Here is a 24236-nt window from a genome sequence, read left to right as displayed (position 1 = left end):
GTTTACAGCTCCACAAGCACTAAGGTACCAAAAGTCTGGCCCACCCTTCCCCTGCCTGGGCTCACTCCAGAGAACGCCCCGGCTGTCCACTCCTTTGGGAAGTACATGGCGGTGTCTGTTGCGTGTGCTGGACCGGGAGCTCCCCAGCACCTGGCATCGTGCCTGGCTTGGGGTGGCACTTAGTAGATGTTTGCTGAATTGAGGGACAGGAGGGAAGAGGCAGGGTTGATGAGAAGAGGCACCGTTGCCCTTTTAGGGTCTGAGGGACAGTGGTCTTCAGATGACCGTGGTCTCCCGGCTGGGGCAGAACTGCAGGGATAAGGCACCAAGAGCCTTCTGCACACTCCACTGTCACAGCTCCCCTCTTACCTCTGGCTCCGCTGATGGTGGCAACGCACAATCTCCTGCTCACAGTTTCGTGCAGCGGCAAGGCTGGCGCTGCTCAGCTGCCTCGTGAGATCCCTGAGCGGCAGCCCAAGGTTCCTCGTAGTGTCAGCCTCATGGATGTTGGTATGTGTGTGTGAATTAAATATGAGATCTGGCGTTTGTGCAGCATCAATTCTATTCCTCTGATGAAGTTCCAGGCAAGAGGAACCTGGGCAAGAGGTTCTATCTAGAGTGGTTGGTCTTGAGATTTGTTTGTTTCGAGAAACTGTGCTGGGCAATTGTGGGAGATTCTAGCTGAAAAGTCTCCGATGGAGAACATTGGGAGTCTCACTTTATTGTAACGATCTATGGTGATGATGTATTGAGTTCTGACCTGTCCCAGGTTCAACCCTGTGTCTAAGCACTGTGCTGCATTATATTATTTAATCCCATTAGAAATCTTACCGGGTAGGTATGGCCTTCACCTAACAGCTACACAAGCTGGAGCTCAGAGGGTTAAGTTCTCTTGATCAAGATCACATGGATGGGCCGACCCCAAAGCCAGACCCTTCCAGAATAAACTGATGTCCTGGCTGAAGTGTCATTAGAATCACAAGTCTCTAGAAATGGAGCTTGAGCTGAGGAGTAATAAATCCGTGTTTCTGAAGAAGCAAAGCTGAACTCCCAGGTACTCGTTCAGGAGAATTGTCAGCAATAGCCCCACAGCCCAAATCTGTTGCTTTACCAAAACGTAGTAAATATCATGTATAAAATCAAGTGTAACTGTCCACCAGAGGCTGGTTCTCAAATAGTCTTGACTTTTATTCCAGCTGACTCTCTTAAAAAAGAAGAAGAAAAAAAAAGTAAAAATAACACAGCTGGTTGGCTTGCTCTCATTTAAAATTCGAAAGTTCCAGTTTCTGTACCAAAATGGTGATGAGAGTTGGCTGTTGCTGCCCTACTTTCCAGGATGAGTTTCAGAAACTTTCAGGGATGGTCAGGCTGGGCCTCCTCCTGGCCCCTCAGAGCGAAATCCCCCCTCTTTTCTCCATTGGCCACCTGGTAGGGAGAGGCCTGGTAGGCTCGCCAGGAGCCTCTGTGGCCAGTTAACAATTTAGGGAAAATTAGTGTCAGGGGCCTGTGGACCAGCTCCCAGTGAGAGTATTACCAATCCTACCAGGAGTGTGCTTCTGGGGAGTAAAGGCTCAGCATGAGGCTCAGGAGTTGCTTAAACAGAGGCCTCATGGCCATGACAACTTATGAAAGTCACTCAGCATGGGATGTATGTAGCTGGTGTAGGTGTGTGAATGTGTCCCGAGATGCTGGTCATGCTAAGTTAGGTTGGATTCGTTACTCAGGGAGGCAATGTATCTTGTCTCAAGAGCTCCCTCTAGCAATGGATGGGTTTTGTAGCCCACATGGGACCAAACCAGGGTCACCCTGTCGGCAGCAATGTTGAAGATTTAGAGGAAACGGCACAAAGAATTACTAGTGAAAATTCTTCCTCCTGCTGGAGGAAGGAAATTGGTGCAGAGCTGTTGGGTGTGTGATTAGAAAGGCTTTTTACCCAGTAGATTCATGGCACAAGCAAGCCACAGTGTGTGTGTGTGTGTGTGTGTGTGTGTGTGTGTGTGTGTGTGTGTATCTGTCTGTCTGTCCATCTCTTAATTCTGGTCTGTTTGATGGTGTTAGAACTTTGTAAGCACCAGGATTATTGGTATTTTCTGAACTAAGAATGGTACATACCATAGAGACAAGCTTAAGGTAGTTCTTGTTGGAAATTATTTTCAGCATCTGCAGAAGAGAGTTCAAAAAAGTGTTTTTGAATCACCTGGAAGGAGAGATGGACCCATTATGTTTTCTTTTAAAGTATTTTTAAATTTAGTTTTTAATGACTGAAATAGTGCATGTTTCAAATGGTACAGAAATGTGTAAAGGTGCAAGTTCTCTCCTCAGCTCCCAATCCCACTCCCCAGAGGCCACCACTGGGAAAAGCTTACTGTGTATTTTTATGAACATATAAAAATGAAATTTTATTTACTTATTCAATAAATATTTATGGAGCACCTACTGTATGCCAGGTACTGTTGGAAGTGCTAAGAATCCAGTAATGAAACAAAAGAGCAAACATCTCAGCCCTCACAGTGTCCGTGCCAGAGGTAGGCCACCATCCAATAAACAAGGAAATACACATGTAGCAGATGGTGGAAAGGGTATGAAGAACAGGAAGTGGTGCTGTAATAGAAAGAGCCAGGGCATGGGGGAGGAGTGAGGAGGTGTATACTCTCCAAAATGTAGACTATGGTCTTGCAAAGTGTCATTTGGGCAGAGATGTGAAGGACAAGGAAGTAAGCCATGGGGATATCTAGGAGAAGTCCCAGGCAAAGGCACCAGCAAATACAGAAATCCTGGCATGTGAAAGAAGGCCAGCTTGATGAGGGCTGAGGGAGGGGAGAAGGAAGAAGAGCAGGTCACCTGGGGAATGGAAATGGTGGTGAGGACCAGGGACTTTGAATCTGAGAAGTGAAGCCAATGAAGGGCTTTGAGCAGAGGAGTCACAGAGGTCTGACTTAGGTCTTAAAGGGCAACTTTGGCTGCTGTGTTGAAAATAGAATATAGGTGTATGTGTGAAAAAAAAAACATTTAAAAATGTATTAGTATAATTTGAATAGTGCTTTGTGCTGTTTTTAACTAGAGTAGATCACTATATCTTTCCATGCTAATAGAAGAGCTAATTTCTTTTTTTTCTTTCTCTCTCTCTCTCTCTCTCCTTACCTGAGGATATGTTTCTACTGATTTTAGAGAGAAAGGAAGGGAGAGAGAAACATTGATTGGTTGCCTCTTATATGCGTCCCAAATGGGGATTGAATGCAACCAGCATATGTGCCTTGACCAGGAATTGAACCCACGACCCTTTCGTGCACAGGAGGATGCTTCAACCAACTGAGCCACACCAGCCAGGCTAACTTACTTCTTTTAAAGCTTCCTAGTCCTTTTTAAAGACACCAGTATTTATTAACTATACCAAATAGCCATCTATTGCTACTCTATTGGTGGATGTTTAAATTATTTGTAATTTTTTATTGCAAACAATGCTGCAATGAATATTCTTTTTTGTGCACATGGCCAATATTTCCGAAGGATAGACTTGTAGAAGTGAAATTGCTGGGTCAAAGGAAATGCATATTTAAAACTTTATCTGGGTGAGGCTGGGTCCCGGGTCCGGGTGAGACCACACCCCTGGGTCCAGGTGAGGCCACGCGCCCCTGGGTCCGGGTGAGCCACGCGCCCCTGGGTCCGGGTGAGGCCATGCCCTTGGGTCCGGGCGAGACCAAACCAGAGGGAGTGGACCTGCATTACCACCATTTGTCCACCATCCAGAGCTGAAAAGTCAGTGCCGACATGTACACATAAGGAACTGGTGGGCACTGAAATTGGGTCTCAAAAGAACTGTTGGTCCAGAAAGAAACTCACTACAGACTGATCCATTTGCCTGTCAGCATAACTATTATTGCTCGTCTCACATTCGGTTCTTATAAGTATATTTCTAGTAACACATGATCTCACTCATCTAGGGGAAATGATGAACAACATAGACTGATGAACAAGAACAGACCCAGAAACAAGGAGGCATCGATCGGACTGTCGGAGGGGTCTCAGAGGAAGGGTAGGGGGAGGTGGGGGTCGGGGGGAGAGATCAACCAAAGGACTTGTGTGCATGTATATGAGCCTAACCAATGGTTAAGGACAACAGGGGGATAGGGGCATCCGTGGGGAGGGGTGTGGGATGGGAATGAAGGGATGAGGACAAATATGTGACACCTTAATCAATAAATTAAAAATAATAATAATAAAATAAAACTTTAATAGATACTGCCAAATTACTCTCCAAAAAGATCATACTAATATATATTCCCTCTAACATTGTAATTGAGTGCTTATTGCCTCACATCATTGCTAACATGGGTCAGTTATAACTGATCTTTTTAATTTTTGTGGATCTGATAAGCAAAAATGATGAAGTCATTTTAGCTTGTTTTTCTTTGATTATTTGTAAGACTGAGCATGCTGTCATATATCTGTGACCATTTGGATTTCTAGTTCTTTAAATATCCATATTTTTGCCTATTTTCACACAGAATTATTTTTCTAATAACACTTAAAAAATAAAATTTAAAGTCCCAAGTTACATCAAAGAACAGTCACTTCTGACCAATTAAATACTTTCTTATAGTCATTTTTACATAGCAAAGTCACATTTATTTGGCATTTAAGGACTTTGGGGACAGCCTGTTCTGCAGGTGACCTTTGTACCATCTGTGATCGATTTTAGCAAGATGGGGAAAAAAGAGACATCAGTTATATTCTCCAAAGAACAAATTCCTTAAGCACCATAATAATTCATAAAGTCCTTAATAGTTAAAGAAGAATTAATGATGACATGGATTTCTAGCTGTTTTTTGTTCAGAGCTATTTATCCTTTCATAAAAAAATCAAGAAATATACTTGTGGTCTGGCCTGTGTGGTTCAGTTGGTGGGGTGTTCACCCATACACCAAGAGGTTGCTGGTTCGAATCTGGATCAGGGCACATGTCAGGGTTTTAGGCTTAATCCCCAGTGGGGGGTGTGCAGGAGGCAGCCGATCAATGTTCCACTCACATGGATGTTTTTCTTTCTCTCTCCCTCTCTCTTCCTTTCTCACTAAATATCAATAAAAATATTTTTAAAAAAGCAATACTAGTATACTTGCTACTCTATATATTTTTCTATTTGAGTGTTCTTAAAACTTGTTGAGATTTTTAAAAGACACAATCCAGGCAACTGAGAAACGGGGAAGTATTTTAGTGCCTGGGTTCTTGAGAGACTAGGAACGTTTAATTCTGCTTTTAACAGCTGTAGCTTTCCTCTGCAGCAGTTGAGAAAAATGAATTCAATCAGTATTTATTGAGATACCCTTCTGTGCCACTCTATGAACTTGAGATAAAGCATGAGAATATAATGGGTGAGGGGCCTGCTTTTATGAAGGTTGCACTCCAACAGAGAGGGAAGGACAATAAAAAGTAAAGAAGAAAGATAATTTCTGAAGTTGTAAGTGCTATAAAGATAATAAAACAGAGAGGGCCAGAGGAAATAAGGGTTTACTCTCTATAGGGTACTCAGGGAAGGCTCTCAGAACAGGTGATATTTGAGGTACGACCTAAGTGGGAAGAAGGACCATGCTCTTTTTACAGATACAGAAACAAAAGCAGAGGGAGGTAAACCATTTACCCAAGTCACCCAGCGAGTACGTGGCAGAACCAGGATTCAAAACCAAATCTGACTCAAGAGCCTATGTCCCAACTCTCTCACTTTAAAAACTCACCTCTCCTGCATTAGCCTGTGCCCTGTGATTATCTCACTCATACTGCACCCATACGGAGAGTCCTCCATGGGCCAGCTCTGTGGTGGGTGCTGAGGAGGCCTGGGTAAATATGACACCATCCCTCAGGTCGCACTTAGCCCTCCCAGGGAAGAGTCCAAAAGCCTTTCCAAAGAGAGGAAGCCAGAACTGAGTTTTGAAGAATGTGCATATGACCCTTAAGTGGAGAGGAGTATTGAAGCAGAGGAATAGCCTTAGGGAATGAGCACCAGGAAGATGTGCACAGGGAGTTCTGGCATTTCAGTGTTACTAAGCCTGAGTGCAGGGTAGGATGTGGGGGGCAATGAGGCTTGTGCAGAAAGCATGACAAGTCATGAGAGACCTTGAATCTATAATAATAAAAGCATAATATGCTAAGTAGACTGGACATCTGAACAACCTTCCGGACATCACTCCGGACGTTCTTCCAGATGAAGCCACAGCAGCAGGGGCCGAGGCACAGGTGGTTAGGGGCGATGAGGCAGGCAGGCAGAGGTGGTTAGGGGTGATCAGGCAGGCAGGCCAGTGGTTAGGAGCCAGTGGTCCCAGATTGCGAGAGGGATGTCCGACAGTCGGACATCCCCCGAGGGGTCCTGGATTGCGAGAGGGTGCAGAGCCAGGCTGAGGGACGACCCCCCATGCACTAATTTCATGCACTGGGCCTCTAGTATGTTAATAAGGAGCCTTGACTGTCTCTCTAGGTGGCAAGGTGCCATCAGAGGATTTAGCCAGGGAGTGTCCAGGTCATATCTGTATTCTAGAAAAATTTCTCTGGCTGGATTGGGGGTCAGGACTGGAGTCTGAAAAACCAGTTTGGAAGCTTTTAAATGCTTCTGATAAGCAATATTGAGAACATGAAAGCCGTAGATGGAGTAGAAAAGAAGCAGTGGATTAGGGAAATGTTTAGGAGGAACCATAAGCAGCATTTGGTGATATATTATTGACTTGGAGGCAAAGAAGAGAAAAGTGTTGGGGTGAACTCAGAGATTTCTGACTTGGCCTCTGATCCTGGCACTTACTCCCCATATGTCACTCATCTCCCCCAGCCCTGTTTCATATGCAGGAGGCACTGAGACAAAGCCTGTGGGTTGGTTGAATAGATAGATGAATGTGATCACTGGGGAAGAAATAATCAGAAAAGATTTATAGGAAAAGCAGAAAAAAAATGGGCTCTCGAGAGGGCATGAGAAAGAATGAACTCAGATATAGAAAAGGAGGCTCCAGACTGAGTTTTGAGTTGTAGACACGGAGAGAAGCGCAGGGAGTCAAGTCAAAGAGGTCTCTGCGCCTGAGAGAGAAGCCATCAAAGAAGCACTTTGGGAAGGCGAATGCGATGGTGTAACAGAGCTGCGGCGGGAGGAACAGAAGGCAAGGGAGACCTTTGGAAGGTTTTTGCAGTAACTTGCATAAGAGATGGTGAGGATCACAGGACACCAGTGCCATAGGGCTGAAGGGTAGGGGTGGGCAAAGGGGACACACCTGTAGGAGGCTGCAGCTCCTGATGGAGCGGGGAAGGGAGAAGTCTGGGACAATAACTGTGGTTTGGACTCCACGTGTTGGGGTCTTGGTGACTGGGAGGTAGAGATGCACTTATAAAGAGTAAAGCCAGAGGGTAGGGAGGACTGGGCAGGGAAGGAAAGGGAAGCATTCCCTTTAGGCAAGTTGAATTTAAGTTGTAACAAGACTTGTGGATGGAATGGGAGCCTAGGGAAACAATTTCATCTCTCCGTGTCCAGACCACCCCTTCTGCGTCGGTCTGCACATGCTCTGACTTGCCTTTTGTTAAAATAGGAGGACAGCCCATGCTCCTACCTAAGGCTCCTTCCTCCCCTTGGGTCTGGGGCCCATTCTCTCTCACCGTCTCGAGAATGTTGCTCCTGCTATTGTCCCACTGAACTGCCACACACCACCACCCCGATCTCTGAGTCCTCCTTTTCTACTCGAGCATTTCCAACAGCACACAAACCAAACCTGTCTCCTGTCTTAGAAAACCAGCACCTTCATTTGACTTCATGCTTCTCTCTGATTTCTTTGATCCCGGGTTGAGCAAAACTCCTTGAAGAAGTTGTCTAAACTCTCTGTCTTTGCTTCCTCTCCTCCAATATTTTCCTCAACTGTAGCCAATCTGGTTTTCATTTCCAACCCCACCACTAAAATGGCTTTTTCCAAGATTTCTAACAACCTTCGTATTACCGAATCCAGGTGCCAAAACTCACTCAGGTACCGCCAATCATTCCCTTCTGGAACGCTTTCTTCTCATGGGTTTCAGACACATTTCTGGTTCTCCCCCTGCCTCACTGGCTGCCCCTTTTTTATTTTCTATGCCGGTTCTCTAACTTTTGACGTTTCACTATCAGGTATCCCAGAGCTTAGTCCTCTATTCCCCTCCTCTATCCTCACAATCTCCTAGGAGACCTGATCCAGTGCCATAGCTTTAAATACCACCACCTGCTGGTGACTCCAAAACTTCCCTCTCTGGCTCTGGCTTCTGTTTTGCGTTAGGGATTTCTCTATTCCAGAACTTTTTTTTTTATCACGCACACAGGAAAATATTTTTAAATTTATGAATGTTTACTTATTTATACATTACACTATACTGTTGGCCAATATGTTATGTCCATTATGAAGACAGAGTATGAAATACACATTAAGTAAATAAAATTTTTCAATAGCTAGCTAGCGTCTTAAGGTAGCATATTTACAATTTGGCAAGGTTCATTGTTAACAGTAGTGGTCATAACTCCATTTTTCAAGCAGTCTTTTTGTTAATTGCTAGTATGTTGGCTCAACTTTCATCAGACCTGCTTAAATCATTACTGTTTCTGTATCATGATGACCAAGAATGACCTCTAGGCCCTGGCTGGTGTGATTCAGTTGGTTGGAGTATCATTCCATCCACCGAAAGTTTGCAGATTCGATTCCTGTTCAGGACACACACCTAGGTTGTGGATTCGATCCCTGGATAGGGTGCATATGGGAGACAACAGATCAATGTTTCTCTCTCCCACTGATGCTTTCTCTCTCTCTCTCTGTTCCTCCCCGTCTCCCTCTCCCCTCTGTATCTCCCCCCCCCCCCCCGCTAAAATCAATTAAAAAACAACAATACATAACCTCAGGTGAGGATTTAAAAGAGAAGAATGAGCACTAGGAGGAAGCTGTGCCAGCCCTGGCCCCTCCCTGTCGTTCACCGTGCTTACATCCTGGGTGCTACCTTCCCCCAGGTTTCTACAGGAATCACTTTTTATTTTGTGACAGTTTTGGTTGAAACTAGATAATATAATCTGGAAATCTATTCAATCAGGCATAGTTACACTGTGATTTTTCTCACTATGTTGAAAAGAAGTGAGTCAGTCAGTACCTCCCACCCCGGAGTGTGGAATGCCTCTTTGTTCTTGAAGACCGTGTGTCTTCCTGTGTCTCTGACTCACAGAGATGTGTACTGACTGAGGGCCAATCTTATACCATTTACTAACCCAGTGAACCTTTCTTTCTTTTTTTTTTTTTAAAATATTTTTATTGATATCAGAAAGGAAGGGAGAGGGTGAGAGATATAAAAACATCAGTGATGAGAGAGAATCATTGATTGGCTGCCTCCTGCCCGCCCCACACTGGGGATTGAACCTGCAACCCAGGCATGTGCCCTGACTGGGAATCGAACTGGTGACCTCTTGGTTCCTTCGTCGACGCTCAACTGCTGAGCTACGCTGGTTGGGCAAAGCTTTCTTTCTTATTCTTTTTGAGGCAAAAATTAATATCCATAGATGTGGATGTATTCTACCTTGGAGATCAGCTGTACAACCCAGGCCTTTTTAATATCAACGTTGCATGGCAAACCAGCATCTCAAGCTCAATGTATCTAAACAAAATATTGTATCCCCCTCCCTCCCTCCCAATAAAGCCTTTTCATCTCGGTAAATGGCACTTCTATTTATCCAGTTGCTCAACTTGAAAACCCCTGAGTCTTCTCAACCTCTCATTCTGTCATGCTCTCCATCAACCCATTAGCAAATCCCATCAGCTCCGCCTTCGTATTATACCCTGAATCTAACTACTTTCTTCCATGATTCCACTGGGTTCCAAACCACCATCTCCTGTCCAGTCTGCTGTGACAGGCTCTGAATTGTTCTCCTCACCTTTGCCTGCCTTTAGTCTGTTCTCCAAGCAGCAGCCAGAAGATCTTTTAAGAACATGTCAGATCGTGTCACTCCCCCATCCAAACTGCCAACACACTTAGAGTAAGTTCTGATGCCTTTACATGATTTTCACGAACCTATGTGATACGGCCCTCGCTTGCTTTTAAAAATGTATCTCCTACCATCACCCTGTCCCTTTCCCTGTGTTACTGCTACACTGGCCTTTCAGCTACTAGGCAAGGCCTTTGCAAGTCTATTTCCCTCCGGTCTCTGCTCAGAGAGGCCTTTCCTGGCTACTCTTTTACAATGGCGTACGCACAAACTCACCCCCACCACTCTTTGTCTTCCCCGTGTTTTCTTTTTTCTTCTCTTCATCACACTTACCACTAGTGAGCATTCTAATATATATATATGTTTGCTCATGTATTGTCTGCGTTCTTCACTAGAATGAGAGCCCTTTAGGGCAGGGCCATGTCTGTCTTCTCTGCTGCATCTCCAGCTCCTAGAGCAGGGCCCTGCACATAATCATTGCTCAGTGTTTTTTTTTTTTTCCTTATTATTGAATTTATTGGGATGACACTGGTTAACAAAATTATACAGGTTTCAGGTGTACAATTCTACAACACATCCTCTGTACACTGTGTGTTTACCATCCTGAGTCAAATCTCCATCCATCGCAATTTATCTCCTTATACTCTCTTAACCACCCCCACTCTTCCTGGCAATTGCCACACTGTTATCCATGTCCATAAATGTTTTCTCTTTTTTCCCCCTTTTATGCTCAATTCCTCCACCACCCCCACCCAGCTTCCTCCTACCTTCACCTCCGACAGCTGTCAAGCAGGCCTGCTCTCTTTTTGTGAATCTGTCTCTATTTTGCTTGTACCTGTCTTTCTCTGACTGGCTTATTTCACTTAACATAATGTTCCCCAGGTCTATCCATGGAGTCGCAAAGGGTAAAATTTCCTTCTATTTTATGGCCAAGAAGTATTCCATTGTATAAATGTATCACAGCTTTTTTATTCACTCATCTGCTAATGGACACTTGGGTTGCTTTCAAATCTTGGCTATTGTAAATAACACTGCAATGAACATAGGGGTGCATATATTCCTTCAAATTAGTGTCTCAGATTTCTTCAAATAAATTCCAAGAAGTGGAATTGCCGGGTCATAAGGCAATTCCATTTTTAATTTCGAGGTCACGCAGCACAGCTTTCCACAGTGGCTGTACCAATCTGCATTCCCACAATAGTACACAGGGGTTCCCTTTCACCACATCCTCACCGGCACTTGTCAGTTGTTGATTTGTTAATGACAGCTATTCTGACAGGTGTGAGGTGATATCTCGTTGTGGTTTTGATGTACATATCTCTGATGATTAGTGACGTTGAACATTTTTTCATATGTCTAGTGGCCACCTGTATGTCCTCTTTGGAGAAGTGTCTATTCAGGTCCTTTGCCTATTTTTTAATTGGATTGTTTGTTTGTTTTGGTGTTGAGTTTTACAAGTTCTTTCTAAATTTTGGATATGAACACCTTATCAGATGTATCAGCAAATACGTTATCCTACTCGGTGGGTTATCTTTTCATTTTGTTGATGGTTTCCTTTTCTGTGCAAAGACCTTTTAGTTTGATGTAGTCCTATTTGTTTATTTTTTCTTTTGTTTCCCTTGCCCGAGGAGCTGTATCAGAAAAAAAATACTGCTGTGAGAAATGTCTGAGATTTTACTGCCTATATTTTCTTCTAGGATTTTTATGGTTTTGAGTCTAACATTTAAGTCTTTAATCCATTTTGAGTTTATTCTTTTGTATGGTCTAGTTTCTTTTTATTTTTGCAAGTATCTGTCCAATATTTCCAACACCCTTTATTGAATAGACTATCTTTACCCTATTGTATGTTCTTGCCTCCTTTGTCAAATATTAATTGACTATAAAGGCATGGGTGCTCAGTAACTATTTAATTGAATGAAAGAGTAAATGAATTTTCAGAGCAGCAACAAATGAAATCCCAAGGATAGTTTTCAATGTTAAGAAAAAAAGAGGGCAAAGGGCAAATCTTCGGGGAAATACTTACATTGAGGGCAAAAGAGGCACTCTGAAGGAAGTGAAACCTCAGCCCCAGTTACTTAGGCACAAAGAGAACATAGCATGCACTGGGGAACCCAGCAAGGAAAGTGTCAAGCTGGGCTCATGTCTCTGCCCCAACTTTAAGAATGTTTTCAAATTGCAAACCTGAGCACACACCAGAAACCTGGACAGACATGACCAATCAAGCCCAAGGGGCTGCTCCTGTTATCCTGAAAGTCTCATTTAAAAGTGGCTCAACCTCGGATCCTGAGGCCCCAGCGCTGCTTAGAGCACCCTGGCCCCTGAGTTGTGACAAAGCACAGCCCCGGTCACCCTGGGAATCCCCGTGGGCTGCTTGTGGCTTTCCTTCAGAAGTCAAGGCGTGATGCTTAAGAAAACAGTCAGATGCTAGAGAGTGACCTCTTTTATTAGGTTCACCATCTCAGCCACAGAGACACCATAGTGTTTGCCCATAGCCTGAAACCCTCAAAGGCGGTAGTGTTGAAAAGAGGGCAAGCCTTCAGGTCTCTTTGTCGCCATTAATCCTGGTCCCGCTGGTCTCTCCCTTTTGCATCAGAAAAGCTTGCTTGTGTTTTTCTTTTTCAAGACAGGGAGAAAACAGCTGTGTGGGATTTGACGATGGGATTTTAATGGTCACTGAAGACACACAAAAGCTTTGCTGTGATCACGAAGTGTTGTGGGGGCAATTGACTCCTTTGTCCGGGGCAGCCAAACACGCTGGCTGCTCGAGGAGAAGAGAACCGACTGGAACGTGTGAGCGAGGTCTCTTCAGGCAGATCTTCAGCACATTTGCAAAGAGCTGTTTCGGGCATCTCTTCATGCCATTTCAGAATCACTTTTTTAGTGCTGAGCTCATTTTTACCTTGTGAAAAGAAACAAGTTCATGTGGAAGGTGGTTGGCATGAGTTATTTCTGTAGCTCTTTCTCGCTGGGAGGAAAATGGAAACTGTGAGTGACAGTATGAGTTTGTTTATGGGAAGCAAGCCTTTCACTGGGAGAGAAAAGAACTGGTGCCCTCTTTCCGCAGGGCAACCCCAGGGGCATTCCTCAGCCCTCCGCTCAGTTGAGAAATTGCAACAGATGTGGGCTATTGTGAGGTTTCTCAGAATGTAAGCTTAAAAAGGCAATGGGGGCGGCAGGGGGCGGGGGGGGTGGGGGGGTGTTAAATAGTTCTAAGGAGAACTGGACACCCAGAGCAGCAGGAGCCCCTCTTCTCAGTGAGAACCTGGGCCACTGCTGTCTGCCCCGGAGGGGATCCGTTTTCTGCCAGAGGATCTAGGATGGAACAGACCATGCTGACCCGACGGGAAGTGACAATTAATGGGGCTGTTGCAATCATTGCCGTCAGATGGGCACTTCCCCTTTAGGTGAACGGGGTGCTGTGGAAACAGCTGTTCCCAAAGGGAAGTGGCTTGGGCTCGAGGGCTTCCAGGCAGCCCAGGTTTTATTTACCTTCTGCCCATCTTTATGACAGTTGTTTTGTGAGAGGTGTGAAGGGATTATCCTCTCCTTTACTGGCCGGCTGTGGCCACTCGGGTAGTCAGGTGGGTAGTCAGACGGGACACAGAATAAAAAGTCATCCATTCTTGCTACATAATTCAGCCCAGCTTTTCAGGGGAGATGAGCTGAAACAAGAGTCATTATGGAAACCATTATCCGGGAGGGCTGCATTTAGAGAATAAGTCTGGAGTGACAGGCTTGGTCTGCCACAGAGCTGTGTGTGCAGCATACTCATTATACTGTTGCTTGCCAAGAAACAACAGTATAATGAGTATGGGGCTGTTGCTTTTGGTTCACTTTTAATATTTTAAAAAAATTCATAAAATTAAATGATATGTGACTATTGTAAAAGAAAATCCAAACAATATTAAAGAAGTATTAAGTCTTAGCCTTTAGAGTAGACCTTAATGATAGATTGCATTTAAGTGTAAAAATAATATTTGAAATGTGGCTTCTTTTGGCTTAGTATGATTTTTTAAAAGCCTCATTTTTTAAAATTATGGAGTGAAGAATGAAAAGACATTTTTATTACTGTAATAAAGAACTGTGTCATGTTTAACCCTAAAAGTATATATGCGGATTGCATTGGTAAGATAGAATGAAAACAGATATTCCCCCTGACAGACATTCAAGAGGTACAATAGCTAATTTTATCATGTGATATTTTGTTTTCTATTTCTTGATATCTTAAGTGTAAATTAGAATGTGTTTATCCCAGTCAAACTTCCCATAATGCCCCATAGAGAATCCTTGACAACATCTTGAATTGTTATTCAGTCTGCATTTTTGTTAAATGACCCTTTTCTCCCTTAAACTCAAAGCTCTTGATCTCACCTTAGGTGCATTTCACAGACTAGCTGTGGGAACTTGGCCAAATTATTTAAAGTCCCCACATCTCTGTTTCTGTACAGTGGAGCTGACAATAGCACCTAGCTCCTTACCGTTGTTTTTAGGAAGGAATGAGATAATGGGTGTGGAGCTTTGGGCATGGTATCTAGTAGATTGTAAATACTGAACAAATCTTAGTCACTAGAAAGGTCATTTTAATGGTTATGATGATGGTGTTTGAGTATTATACTAGGGAACTCAATTTAGTGTATTTTCTTTACATTCATATCCTAAAATAAGATATAAATCCACATTTAACTAACACCACCAAAAATATAATAAAAAACATATTTTATTAATTTCCTTGTAGTTTATTCTTCCAGGAGATATTGACAAGGGTTTGCTCTTTGTAATATATCAATTGTATTATAAATACGATCTGTGCTCTTCCTGAGAGTTATCTGTAAGCCCTTGAGATCACTCCCCACAGCCACCAGAGAGTGAGCTTTTCAGAACAGAGCTTCTGGTTGTATTCCTCTCCTTTCCATGGCTGCTTTACCTGCAGAATAGAATCCAGATGCCTGGCACTCAAGAACTTTTCCAACCTATTCCCAACCTTCCTTTCTTCCCTCTCTTCTCCTATGTCCTGCGCGAAATCTTTACAGCCTGCCCCTTTTCCTACCTGGGGGGAGATCCTACTCATCCTTCAAGGCCCAACACAAATGTGGCCTCCTCCAGGGAGCCTTCTAGGATGCCACCAGTCAGAATTAAAAGCACCTTCTTCTCTGTTCTTCCATTACTATGCCTATGTTCAGTGAATGATTCTCAACTTTATCATTCTTCTAGTGGCAGCCCTGTGAAATAGGGAGAATTAGCAAGTGCTCGTGCTCAAAGATAATTAGGGCCACTGTGACCCCCGCCCCGGAGCTCATGGTCTAGGGAGAGAGGACCTGCGAATGCCTCTGACAGTGGGTGACAGGGGTCGTGACGGAGGGGGTGTGCACAGAGAACCCAGAGGTGCTGCACATTCTGTATTCAGGGGTTCGTATGGGGGGGTTTGTGGTCAATGCCATCTGTTTTCCTTCATCTGCAGCATTCACATTGTCCTTCCTTGGCCTCTGTCCCCTCACTGACCAGACTGTTTCCCCCTTTGGCTAGTCAGTTGCAGGGCTGGGACTTATTATGATGGATCACAAGAACGCTGCATTTTATGTCCGAATGGAACCTTCCAAAATGAGGAAGGGCAGATCACATGTGAGCCATGCCCAAGACCAGACAATCCTGGGACCCTGAAGACCCCAGACGCTTGGAATGTGTCTGAGTGTGGAGGTAAGGATTCGCCTGCCCCTTCTTACTCCGCCGGTCTCCAGTGTCATTGTTCAGACAGAAGGCGAGGTGCACTTCCGCAGGGACAGTGCACACAGCGCCTGCACTTGCGCAGCTGGGCCGTGTTGAGTTCCTTGTTGGCTTTCCAGTAGCTCAGTGCCTGACACAGTCTGGGAGATGCTCTGCTGAATAAACAAATGAAGATCTGATAGGATACCTTGGCAGGAAAAAAAAGGTGTAAACATTGCAATTGCATGCTTCATTCACTGTAAATAAATATACCCCCAGACCTCAGTGATCGCCCAGTGCTAGGGACTATTGAAAGTGCTAAAATGGAGAAAGTAGTTCTCATTCCTTTTCCAGCTTTAGTCTCAAATTTATAGCATATTGATTTTTTAAAAGTACCCATCTCGTTATTTTTTAAAAATTTCTATGAAGAGTTTTTAATCATCTATATATATAAAAGCCTAAGTGACTGTTACCACAGGATGACCGGCTAGTAGCTATGACACACACTGACCACCTGGGGGCAGACACTCAATGCAGGAGCTGCCCCCTGGTGGTCAGTGCGCTCCCACAGCCAACCTCCCACAGCTGGCCAACCTCCCGGGGTCCCTCCCCCAAGCTGGCCAGCCCAAAAAGGCCCCAATTGGCCCCTATTGCTGGTCAGGCTGAGGGACCCCACCCATGCACGAATTCGTGCACCAGGCCTCTAGTCTCTTATAAAATGTTTCCTGGAGCCAAGCTCACTTAGGTTTCATGGGCTTCTTTCCTATTTATTTTATTGGTAAACATCTTCCTCTTCATTAAATGGAAGAAAGACCAGTGTACTGGCACTGGGCTCAAGTGGAAGGTGTGATCTGACATGGCGATTGGTAGGCAATGTTTGCGGAAGGGTACATGGGATCCTGCAGCCCCTGCCTCTCCTTCCAGCAACTCCCAGAATCAGCTTAGTTCCCACGTGAACGTGCCAAACTCAACAGCAGCTCCTTCTTTTGGTTTAAAAATCAGATCCTCGGGTTGAGTGTTACTCCTACCATAACTTTCACCCATTATGAAACTCTAGAACTAACAGCAAAGCTGATAAGGAGGCACCTTGGGGCATCTGTTCACACTTGTATGTGACCTTATTAAGATATATTTATAGTAATAAGCTAACATTTATTTGTGCTAACATTTATTGAATATTTACCTGTGCCAGGCATCATGCTAAGTGTATTACATGAATTTTCCATATGGTTGTATCACTACGACAGCTTTATGAGGTTAAAGTGACTCATTCAAGGTCACACAGACAAGAAGTAGAGGATTTGGAATCAGACACTAGGTCTGACAGACTCCAGATCCTCCTTTGGGGGGTGTGTTTGTTAAATGCCATCATATCTATAACTCATAGGTAGAAAGACGACCATGAAAATTAATGGTTAGGAATACAAGAGACAACAGATTTTTATAGCATCATGCCAATGACAAGCTAATTCTTGAGGAACAAATACTTTTAGGAATCCTTTTGTTTATGACTGTGCTTCTTGTCAGAAATTCAAAATAATAATAATAAAGTAAGGTGCTTAAAGTAAAGACCACTGGGTCCCTCTGTCACTGTGGACTAGGTTGCTTGGGTTTTGGGAGACCAGGACACACCTCAGGGTAAGGAGATAAGATTTAGTAAATATAATTGGTGAAGCTATCACTGGGGTGTAATCAGCTGGGTGAGGGTGTACTTCTGGGTCGAATGAGCACATTGACTTGAGAGAACCCTCTCTCTGGGCTCCTGCATGGCCGGGGCTGCCTGAGCTCCATGCAGTCCTCAGCCTGAAGCACACCCAGCCTGCTCCATCCTTTGGAAGCACTTCACCCTTGGCTCCTTGGTCTCCGTCTTCGCTCTGTGCTGTGTCGCCCTGAGTGTAAACGTCAGGCACTCACAGGCTACCTGCTCGGGTTCAGCACCAGGGCCGGGTGGGCTCCTCACTGAGGCGGGAGCTGCGGTCAGCACCGGCGACAGGCCTGCCTGAAGTCTGATCCCATTGCAGAGAGATGGGCAAGGGTCTGACTCGGGCCCTTGCTCACCCAGGGTCATTGGTCCCCAGGTCTGTGCCAACCTGGCGAACATTCTGCGGATGGCTTCGCACCCTGCCAGCCCTGTGCCCTAGGCACATTCCAGCCTGAAGCCGGCCGTACTTCCTGCTTCTCTTGTGGGGGAGGGCTCCCCACCAAACACCTGGGAGCCACTTCCTTCCAGGACTGTGAAACCAGAGGTGAGGACGTAGCTTGCCTTTTTCCAGAACCGATTTTCCCTTTGGAGAACCATGGGCGTCTGATAAAGCTCCAATCAAGCCCAGCCCCGAGGTGCCCTGTGTGGTGCCCCAGTGGCCCGGGCGGGTACTGCTCCACTCACCCCTGCAGATGTGCAGGGAGCATGGGACCCCCCTAGACCCAGTCTCCCCCCGCCACGTGGGCCCCTTCGGGCAGGGCTGACTATAGAGACAAGCAGGGAGAGATGAGCCGGTGTACGTGGGTTCCTCGGCTCCTTCCTCCCAGCCTTCCAATACCTCAGCACCCTTACCTAGAGTTGCACCCCACTCCCCCCTGAGCCCCACTCCTGCTGCTTCTTGCAGGAACCCAACTCCACCACCCAGTGTCAGTTCTGCACCCTCAGCACTCACACACGTGCCTGTTTCTGCCTGGCTCTGCGTGGACCATAAACTCTGAGGAGACACCCCTACTTTGCTCCCTTTGCCTTTTTCTCAGCGACAGGAGTCACAAGTCCCACCCAAGCTGGCTATTTAGGGAACTGAGTGTCGATTAGCCCCAGCTTAGTAAGAAAGCAGTACTTCCTTTGGGATAAAAAAATTATTACACTAACTGTGAAACCATTTATGTTGCACTGGATGAAAATAGTCTTTTTTCTTGTTTGTTTTTCATTCTCTCCACTCTCCCTGCCCCCACAGTTCAGTGTTCACCTGGCCATTTCTACAACACCACCACTCACCGATGTATTCGTTGCCCAGCGGGGACATATCAGCCCGAATTTGGAAAAAATAATTGTGTCTCTTGTCCAGGAAATACTACGACTGACTTTGATGGCTCCACAAACATAACCCAGTGTAAAAGTAGGTCTCTCTCTAAGGCGTTTAGTCCTGATTACCAGGGCAAGTGCCTGTCCACATGGGGGCAGTGTGTGTGTGTGTGTGTGTGTGTGTGTGTGTGTGTGTGTCACACGCGCCAAGTGTGTATGCTTCTTGCCTTTGGTGCCAGAGGTGAGTATTCAGCCTGCCCCATACCGACCGATAGCTAATTGGAATTCTCTTTCCCACTTAAAAATAAAACGTGGTCTTAACCGGAGAGAAAGGAGAAAGAAACGGCTGCCATGTCTTCATCAGAGCTCTCTAGGGAAGGGCCAGCTCTCCTCTGCTGAGCCGCACGCTCTGTTCCCCCTGGGTTGACAGACCTGGGAGTTCTGTGTCACGGTTCCCCTGGCACTTGCACGTGGTGAACAACACACATGAGCACTAAAGCTGTCCTTCTGTTTGATGAATGCCTGCCCCTGACCTTGAGCGCTTTCAAGTTAGTGAGGAAGCAGTGCCAGGGACTCAGAAGGGTGGCTCTGTGTGGGCCGTTGGTGTAGTTGGGCTCCCAGCGGGGTCCTGGGCCCTAAGGGACAGACTCATCCTGGGATGGTGTCCTTTCCAGGCCCCCGGCCTTGATGACTCTCTTCAGCCGAGCTGCAGGTGGCTGTTACGAGCGACGGCTGGGCTGTGCCTTCCTGACTCATCCTATTCCCGCTTCCAGATAGACGATGTGGAGGGGAGCTGGGGGATTTCACCGGGTACATCGAATCCCCGAACTACCCAGGCAATTACCCAGCCAACACCGAGTGTACGTGGACCATCAATCCGCCCCCCAAGCGCCGCATCCTGATCGTGGTCCCCGAGATCTTCCTGCCCATAGAGGACGACTGCGGAGACTACCTGGTGATGCGGAAAACCTGTGCGTCCTTCCCCTCGGCCCTCTCCCCTTCTGCAGCCGCTGGGCAGCCTCCTGGTGTGCTCCCAGCTTTCAGTGTGAGCCTGGCCGAGAATGTCACCTTCGCATTAGAACAGAGATGGGACAGGAGTTTTTAGAGTTTTCCAAGAAATAAAATTTCAACAAAACCCCCACATTGAGGCCTCTTGCTGACCCCCAGAAGAAGTGGGGTTCCTGCAGGTCAGTCTTCCCCTCTGTGTCTCTGGGACCCTCTTCCCCAAGGACACAGAGAGTCAGTGAAGCAACTCATCGCATGGGGGCTGACTGAGGCAAAGGGCAGTCCAGCCAGGAGGGATCCACCCCCATCCTGACACAGGACCCAGTATCCATAGGGACACTGCCATTAACACAGCTCAGAGGCAGTGTACTGAGTGGGCTCTGCAGCCAGACAGCCTGGATCTGAATCCCAGCTCCTCCTCTAGGAGTTCTCTGGTCTTGGATATACATTCTGGATTTTCTATGCCTCAGTTTCCTCATTTGTTAAAATAGAGGATAATAGTTGCTACCTCATAGGGTTATTATGAGGAATAAATCAGTTCGTATTCTTAAAGCAGTTAGAAAAACACTGACATATGGAGCCACCGTGTAAGTATTTGCTATTCTTAGTGGTGGTTACCGTGGCTGAAGTCAGGTGCTGGTTTGATTCCTGACTTTTCCACATACTGGTTGTGGGGCCCTGGTCAGGTTACAATGCATGAACTTCCCAAGGTTTTCAGAGGTTTCGTGGGATAAAGTTATAGAGGGCGTAGCACACTGCCTGGTCCCGGGAAGCCCTCAGTAATTGGTGGTGATAATCACCAGATCAGGGCAGGGATCAAGGGCCCCTCCTCAGTCCTGCACGGAGTGCTGCGGCCTGGGCTGCTGCTGGGGCCTGGCCATGGCCTTCCCACTGCCTCCCCTGGGAGCCCACACCACCAGATGTGTGGACTCGATTTCCAGGTTTTTGGCCCTTAGGGTGGCTCAGCTGGGCCCGAAGAGCTCTGGAGCACAACTTGTTTTACGGTGTGAACATTTGAAGAGAGGAGTGGTCTCTGGTCTGCCTGCTCAGTGATGACCTTGAATTCCACCCCCTCCAACTTCCCTTCGCAGCTTCGTCCAATTCTGTGACGACCTACGAGACTTGCCAGACCTATGAGCGCCCCATCGCCTTCACCTCCAGGTCAAAGAAGCTGTGGATTCAGTTCAAGTCCAACGAGGGGAACAGTGCCAGAGGGTTCCAGGTCCCGTACGTGACCTACGATGGTAAGTGCTGTGAAACTCGGGTCGCCTGCTTTGAACAGAACCAACTCCTGGGCCAGCTGGTGGCTTGCAGACACGCACACATGTTCAGAAGCCCAGGCAGGATAAAGAGAAAGGACATTGCTGACTCACAAGTGCCAAATTTTAAACAGCCATTTGGGGACACAAAGATGCTTTAGAAAAGAAATAAAAATGAGCATGTATTTATTTCCTTCTGCGGTTCAGGATCGAGAAAACCTAATCCATAAGATTTCCGTTCTGTTAAAGGCAGAGATTCATAGACCGGCATTATTTTTTAAAGATTACAAAGACAGGCCATTCTGCTTAGGCTAGAAAAGAACAAAGATATCTGATGTTTGGTTTATTCCTCCATTTCAGTCAGCACTGAGACCAAATTGCTTTGACAAGGTTATTGCCTGTGCTCAGTCTTATACTTTTCACTGAATCAAAATTTAAAAATATTTATTTATAAAGATCATCATAATCACTGTCTTTGAAATTAAGCAGTTTTTGAAGAAATTAGTTTTCCCATACACAGTCATATTTAATTCATGACATGAATGATTTCCCCAATTTCAATCTAAACATATAATTTGGAGTAATAAGATACAGGTTCTAGTAGAGATTTTCTAATTCATTGGATGGCTCTAGACAAGCCATTCTGGATCTCTGCCTTTACCTACAATGAACAGAGATTATAGTACTTTCAAATATATATATATATATATATATATATATATATATATATATATATATATATATATATTATTGATTTCAGAGAGAAAGAGAGAGAGAGTGAGAGAGAGAGAGAAACATCAATGATGAGAGAGAATCATTGATTGGCTGCCTCTTGCCTGCACCTCAAGCATGTGCCCTGACCGGGAATCGACCTTGACTTCCTGGTTCATAGGTTGATGCTCAACCACTGAGCCATACCTTTTGGGCTAAGCATCATTTACTTAATGTGGTAGTGATGGTAATCATTAAACTTAAAGTAAGAGCTCAATGGTGTAATCTATAATGAATTTGGTGCAGTGCCCACCACATAGTAAATGCTCAATAAATATTAATGTATTATGATTATGGATTTTATTTAATAAAATAAAAGCACTGAGAGGGAAGGAGGGAGATGCAACTTCTGGCCCTGTCTCTGCCACTGACCGTGGGATTTTGGGCAAATCAGATGGCTTTTCTGGTTTCATTTTCTTCTTGTTAAATAAAGGGGTGGCCTGTGTGTGCCCTAGGGCCCCAGTCAGCTCTGAGACTTGGTTGACAAACATTTACTAGGAATGCAAAATGGACCGTGTCCTGGAGAACCTCGTAATCTAGTGGGGGAAGAGTCATCTGTTCGTTTGTGAACTTATTCATTCATCCATCCAACCAATATTTAATGAGCATCCACTGTGCCAGGTGTTGGACTAAGTGCTGGAGACAACATGGTTAGTATATATGTAACAGATGCTAATGAGGCATGTACAAAACGCTGTGTCAGGATAGAAAAAGGGGCAGCAGTTAATTTTGCATGGGTTTTGAAAAGAATAGAGCAAAATTTCAACAGATTTGGATCTTGAAAGAACATATACGTTTCTTTAAAAATAAATGGAAGAACACTCAGGAAGAGGGAATGACATAGGCCAGAGGATGGAGTACTGGCATGTGGGGGAACCGATGATTTGGCCAGTTGGTAGGGTGCCTGGGCTTAGCCGTGAGAGATGAGATTAGAAGGGGTTGGGGTTAGGTGTGAGGGACTTAGACTGCCAAACTCAGAAGGGTGGATGTAATCTTATAAGGGCCATTGAAGGTGGTTAGACAGGTGCCAAAAGTAGGCCTTTTGGAAAGACAATATTGTATGGATTTCCTAAAAACACTTCACATAGTTTTTTTCTAACATGTTCCAAAAGATAGGATTGTCCTCCCTGTGTCTGAAGCCATGTCAAACCCAAAACAAGGGCTCTTAGTCTCAGACTCCTAGGTGGACACAGGTGCCTCCCACGTGGCTCTGCTGAGAGAAACAAGAGCCTCATCTACCTGAAAGCAGCCAGCTGACCACCTCCCCTCTATGGAATCAGGAAGGAGCCAAAAAGGACACAGAAACGCCAGAATAAGTGTCGCCAAGGCTCATATACTTTAGTTTGGCCGTTTTCAACTCTGACTTTGGGACAGAAGAAACCTTCTTGATTCTTTTGTTAACCCTCACCCGAGGATACTTTTGAGAGAGAGAGAGAGAGAGAGAGAGAGAGAGAGAGAGAGAGAGAGAGAGAGAGAGAGAGACTGATATGAGAGAGACACATTAATTGGTTGCCTCCCGAATGCACTTGACTAGAGCTGGGGATCAAACCTGCGACTCAGGTATGTGCCCTTGACTGGGACTCAGAACACGAGATCCTTACGTTCTTCGAGGGCTGATGCTCTAACCACTGAGTACACTGGCCAGGGCACTATCTTGATTTTTTAAAATTTAGATAAAGAACAGGTGAAATGACACACAACCCTGATTAGGCCCACGAGCATGTGTCTTGCAATGCCATAGCAGAAAATAGTTGAAAACAGCTGCTTTGGCCATGTAGAGAAGCCTGTTTGGTCTTCACTCAGAGCCTACTTAATCTCTTTTTAAAGAACATATATTACAGCAAGTTTGATATCTGGTTTCCAAACATAGAAGAACAGATGGGCAGGTGAGGCTACTTCCTACAGACTCTCCCACTGACCTTGGGAGAACAGAGGAGACTGTCATCATCACTGACATGGATTGAGCATCACTGGGCACCAGGCACGCGCCAAATGCCCATGACACAGCACATTCCTCACAATCGCCCATGGAGTAGACACGATTCTGTGTTGATGTTACAATTGAGGCCACTAGGACTGGGAGATTTGAGTAACCATCACCAGGTCATAGCAGCACAAAGTTGCAGAGGTCTTTGGGACTCCAGGGCCTGAGTTTTTACCTACAACACCTGACTGCTTTTCTCAGGACAGGTAGAGCAAGTGAGGAGACAACATGCGCCCTTCAACATAAGAAAAGTCCAGACCTATAGAGAATGTTTATGAGTTCATTTGTGCCAAACTGATGACAATTGCCAGGAAGCAGAATATCAATGGATTGAGAAAATGCTCCGGGGAATGGCAGTTTTGCAGCTTACTTTATACATTCCAAGTAAAGGAGGAGAGAGATGTAAGGGGGGTTACATGAATCCATTGGTGGTAGATTAAGGCGTGAGAGAAAGCAAAGCTGGGGAAATCGCTGAGACTGGATAAAGAGTAAAATAGAGAGACAAATACTTATTTTACATTGGTGGGTACAGTTAATAACATTCATAGAGATGGTATGAGGG

General features: G+C 45.4%; 1 protein-coding gene across 5 annotated transcripts in view; it reads left to right on the top strand.

The window, feature by feature from the left end:
• The window catches only part of SCUBE2 (signal peptide, CUB domain and EGF like domain containing 2), a 65478-nt gene that overhangs the window by 36892 nt on the left and 4350 nt on the right, over positions 1 to 24236 (top strand). For all 5 annotated transcript variants that reach the window (XM_054724744.1, XM_054724745.1, XM_054724747.1 and 2 more), the window contains 5 exons: positions 15472 to 15642; positions 17727 to 17894; positions 18588 to 18749; positions 19429 to 19626; positions 20752 to 20904. In XM_054724744.1, the coding sequence (XP_054580719.1) occupies positions 15472 to 15642; positions 17727 to 17894; positions 18588 to 18749; positions 19429 to 19626; positions 20752 to 20904 (852 nt within the window). The remainder of the gene's footprint in view (positions 1 to 15471; positions 15643 to 17726; positions 17895 to 18587; positions 18750 to 19428; positions 19627 to 20751; positions 20905 to 24236) is intronic.

Source organism: Eptesicus fuscus, chromosome 13 (assembly GCF_027574615.1).
Source record: "Eptesicus fuscus isolate TK198812 chromosome 13, DD_ASM_mEF_20220401, whole genome shotgun sequence".
In the NCBI taxonomy this organism is placed as follows: domain Eukaryota; kingdom Metazoa; phylum Chordata; class Mammalia; order Chiroptera; family Vespertilionidae; genus Eptesicus; species Eptesicus fuscus.
The sequence above is the reverse complement of the archived record's forward strand: the minus strand, read 5'-3'. Positions and strand labels throughout refer to the sequence as shown.